The sequence below is a fragment of the Magnolia sinica genome, chromosome 10 (assembly GCF_029962835.1).
Source record: "Magnolia sinica isolate HGM2019 chromosome 10, MsV1, whole genome shotgun sequence".
Lineage (NCBI taxonomy): Eukaryota > Viridiplantae > Streptophyta > Magnoliopsida > Magnoliales > Magnoliaceae > Magnolia > Magnolia sinica.
Window position 1 is genome coordinate 85,914,388 of NC_080582.1, and position 4,630 is coordinate 85,919,017.

Here is a 4,630-nt window from a genome sequence, read left to right on the forward strand (position 1 = left end):
AAAAGTAGTTCGGTTGAGCCATGTCAGGCCTTATTATCTCACATGTAGCGAGCCTGCAAGTACTTTGGAAATTTTATAAAATAGTACCTAATTATTATGAAATTTACATTTTGGTACTTTTTTTTTTAAAATAATGATTTCCATTAAGTTACCCTAATACCTTAAATAATTTTCACTCAGTTATATTCAATTGGATTTAGGGGTGTACATGAACCGAGTTAGCTCGGTTAGCTCACTCGACTCGACTCGAAAAAGCTCGATTCAACTCGGTTCAAAGTTGAGTCGAGCTAATTTTTTGAGCTCGAAAAAATTTCAAACTGAGTTCGAGCTTGCCCAAGCTCGACTCTACTTGGATTGAACCCAACTCAAATTGAACTTGGATCGAACTAGTTTGGTGCCTCAGTTACTTTGATATTGATGTTGCTCACCAAGTGTTTGATCAAATGACTCAATGAAGTGTGGATGGTGGCGAGGAATGTATGTATATGAAACAAACACCCTCTTTTTTTTTTCTTTGATTTTTATTTTGCTTAGAAGGTGTTTGATGAAATACCTGTACAACCACTGCTACTGTTTTACATTTAGTGAGATTTTAAAGGTGTAGTCCATATGTTTGTGAAAATGCTACACAGATGAACTCGGCTTGAATTGGCCTGAGCTGCTGACCGAACCGAGCCGAGCTAGCCAGTCATGATTGGACCGAGCTGAGTCTGAACTGTGCCAAGCTCAATTTAGTTCGACTCATGTACAACTCTAATTGGATTGGAGGTTTGTTAGAACAAGTGCACTAATTTTTATAAATTATGAAACTACCCTTGTAGTGAGAATGCCCTTTCAGCATGAAAGTGTTCACAAATAAAAGGATGAAATGGTTAAGCTGATATAATTTTGGGGACTGCGGATTTAGGACTGGGGCTTTTACAATTTAGATTGTTATGATTTGACTTAATACATGCCAGGTGTGCAATATGACAGTGCTTGTGCATCAACCATTATAGTCTACCAGAGCATCTATACCATACATTTCACAGCATGGACGATTCATATCATTTGATTACTCAACATGTGGGCCCAGTGGGCAGCGACGCTGGGCTTCCAGCATTTACCAAAAACACCCTACTTAATTTAACTACCGTTGGAGAAATTACTTAAATTGAAGAGGTAGCTTAGTGAAAAGCTTATTAAAAAAGGAAGCGGAATGTAAATTCAATAATATTAAGGTAGAATTTTATAAAATTCTCTTTGCTATGTGCTCTAAAATTCAAACGGTCTCCTCCCACCTAACACAAAATTCAGCTCTGTGAAGATCTTTCCTATTTCCAGCTGGGGATTAGAAACGTACAATGGAGTCTACGGAAGATTTGTGTGCCTCCGCCTTCGAGTTTTTGTCGGAGAACGGCGACCCACGGTCCGACCATGCATTCAAAACTGCTTCATAATTCAATTTCAGGCACAAACCAGGCTGCAAATTCTCTTCAGAAGGGCCAAGATCCTGCAAGTCATCTTCTTCTGCCATCATCTTCTTCTTCTTCTTCTTGCTCTTCTTCTTCTTCTCTGTAACTTTGAATTTGGGAGAGATATCTGAAACCTCAACAGTCGAATTTCTCCACCAATCCCCATCCTCTACCTGTTTCAGTGCCCTCACATTCCTTCCAAACCCAAACGCAAATTCAAAGTTCCCACCAAAAGCAAGGCCCATCAGATTCCAGTAATGAGCATTGGTCTGAGACTGGCTGCCGCCGCCGAAATCATAGGAATTACCATGAGAATCGTTGTTTACGCTGAGATTCCCGATGATGCTATCAATGCCCTCTTCAATCTCCTCATCGAGGATTGACTCTGCGCCGAAATCCTCCTCATAACCATCATGCTGCCCGTTTGGAGAACTTGGAAGGCAATCAGTGCCAGTTACGCCGGGGTGGGGCTTATTGCTGGAACTCTTGGGGTTGGGCTCAATTCTGGAAGTTGGTTTTTCAGGGACTGATCGGCTAAGCAGGAAACCGGCATTGTCGAGAGAAGGCAATGGTGGGAGCAGCTCAGAGGATTCAGTGAAAGAGTCATATGATCTTGTGTGTTTACAGAGTTTTGCAAGATTTTTAGTCGAGAAGATGTTGGGATAGATTGTGGAGAGGAGAGCAGCTGCTTCAGTATAGGTTTGATTGGGACGCTTCCGAGGGGTTCTTGGTTTGCGGGTCGAGATAGTGAGGGGAGAATTGCTCGATTCAGAGAGAGTGGAGGAGGGAGAAGAAGATTGGGAAGAGCATGCTATCAACGGAGACGGGGATTTTACAAGGTCGAGATTGAAACCATAGGTTCGTCCGCCTCCTGGGTTTAAACAGGAAGACATTTGCAGTAGTCGAAAGTGGAGAACTCTATGCTTATGGCAGAAGTCGACAGAACAGGGGAGATTCAGAAAACTTAAGAAAGATGGAATTACAACAATCCGAATTCAACTTTTCAAGGTCTGTAATGACTAGAAATAGCTGGAATTCAATGCCTGAAACTCCAAACCCATCTTTTGGACACTGAAAAATCAAAATCCAGCTGAAATACCAAAAAGCCAAAAACACTTTTCAGTTCTGGCTCCAGTAAGCTGCAACACTTCATGAAAACAGAGTTCTCACCAAAGATTTGGCCTTTAACCAAAAAAAAAAAAAAACTCCCCAAATTTTAAGAAGACAATTTCAAGTTGAAAATCAGATTTGCAACAAGAAAAACGAAGCTTATAAAACCCCAAAATTCTTAGAAGATGATGAAATTCAGATTTGCAACAGGAAAAGGGAATATACCAGGAAAAAGCAAACACCAAAAACCTAAGAAGACAATTTCAAGTTGAATGATGGAAACAGAGGAAGCTTATAACACCCTCAAAATCCTAAAAAATCCCAACTCAAATCCAATAATTCAGCCACTTCAGAATCTTCAAAAACCCATCTGGAGCTCAATCAAATAGGTCTGGAACATTAAAATCTGGAGTATTTTTCAGGACACAAAACCTACAACACAAGGGATACCGCTAAAACCCAAAAACCCTCAAAACCCGATTCAAGATGGAGCAACCCAAAATCAGAAAATTGAAATCTCTATAATCCCAAAAACCAAATTCAAATTCAAACAAGTCAAGAACAAGAAACCCAGAAAACAGGGGAGCTTGCTAAAACCCTAAACCCTAAAAAACCCAACTCAAATCCAATGAGATGGCCACTTCCAAAACCAGAAAAATGAAATATAAACCAAGTTCGGATTGAGAACAAATGGGTCAAAACATCAAAATTCCTGAAATCCCAAAAAACAGAAAAAACAAAACAGATTAACCCAAAACTCTAAAAACCCATTTCAGAATCGACCAACCAAGTGCAAAGACATGCATAAAAAGACTATCTGGAGACGGGTTTTTGCCGAAAAGAAGCCTTGCAATAGAAGGATTGCTGAAAAGGAAACGAAATAGGCAGAGCTATCTCCGTCTTCTTAAGAAGATCAAAGATATTTACGGACAGAAAACAAAAGATGGGATTGGATGGAAAAGGAAAAATCCGTTTTTGAGTTCTGAAAAAATCGGAGCGCTTCTGTCGAGAAATTCAAGAAGAGTCGAGTGTCTGTAAAGAAAACAGAAGAAACGACAACGCCCCGTTTTCATCAGCAGCAGATTAGGGACCACTGATTGGCATGGCCCATCTCTTTTTCAATCTTGTAAAATGACGAAAATGACCCTATGTACGGGTATCCACGTTGGCACTGTTCTGTGGCAGGAACTCTTTGTTCGAGAACGAATCGCGCCCAGCAATGAGAAGTAACGGCTTCCGATCTGAAAGGACGAGATTTGCCAGTGGCGGCAGTTCCACTGCCTTTCAACTCTCAGCCAAGAAAACCTACGTGCACTGCACTTGGGATTAGCATTGAAGAATAAATACGTGACATGTCTTGAAACAATTACATGGGGATTTTTAATTAAATCATTTTTTTAATAAATTATTTATGTCTTTTGATTATTAAGTTATTGCTAATTTAAATAAGTGTAGGAAAAAATGAGGTGATCACTGAAATAAAATCTGAAACACATTATAAACTCATTATTTTGAACCCTCTCGAATGCTGACCAACTCAGCTTTTCACACCTGGGTCCATAGTTCAACTGGCAGACTGAGTGAAGATACCTCGTTTCAACACTTGAGAGGTCTTGGTACTGATGCCCAGCAGGGGTAGCTAACATGGAGTGCGTGTACTGACATGTGGGTGTGTACTAACAAGCTAATCCAAAAAAGAATAAAAAAAAACTCAGCTTCTCTCTCATACCTTTTAGACTCAAGCTCAGCACAAAGGAAGATAAGGCCAATGGAGATCTTTTCCCCAATTGTAGTTGAGTAATAATTCATAGAGCTTAATGATCTCTAAGAATCAACAAATCTTACAAAGTAGAGACCTATGGATAAGTGCTGGACTTGAACATGAGGCATTGTTGACATTTTGAATCATTAGAGGCCACATGGCTAGCTCTGATTGATGGAAGCGAAAATAACATTTCCTCTGGCGTCACTCTTCTTCTTCTTCTTCTTCTTCTTCTTTGGTCCTAGGTCCAGGAATGTGATAGAGGTCTTAGGTTGGTTCAATTGGGATATATCCTAAGTTCTTG

At 40.1% G+C, this 4,630-nt stretch overlaps 1 protein-coding gene across 1 annotated transcript; it reads right to left on the reverse strand.

Moving 5' to 3' along the window:
• Nucleotides 1-1,197: 1,197 nt before the first annotated feature.
• Nucleotides 1,198-3,599, reverse strand: LOC131217278 (protein CHLOROPLAST IMPORT APPARATUS 2-like). The gene is made up of 2 exons (XM_058212186.1): nt 2,644-3,599; nt 1,198-2,601 (listed from the first exon to the last, which is right to left on the reverse strand). The coding sequence occupies exon 2, from the start codon at nt 2,345-2,347 to the stop codon at nt 1,331-1,333; it is 1,017 nt and encodes a 338-aa protein (XP_058068169.1). The 5' UTR covers nt 2,348-2,601; nt 2,644-3,599; the 3' UTR covers nt 1,198-1,330.
• Nucleotides 3,600-4,630: the final 1,031 nt, after the last annotated feature.

Excerpts from the sequence above, each read along its gene's own strand:
- LOC131217278 (XM_058212186.1), bottom strand. The coding sequence starts at position 2,347 with ATGTCTTCCTGTTTAAACCCAGGAGGCGGACGAACCTATGGTTTCAAT.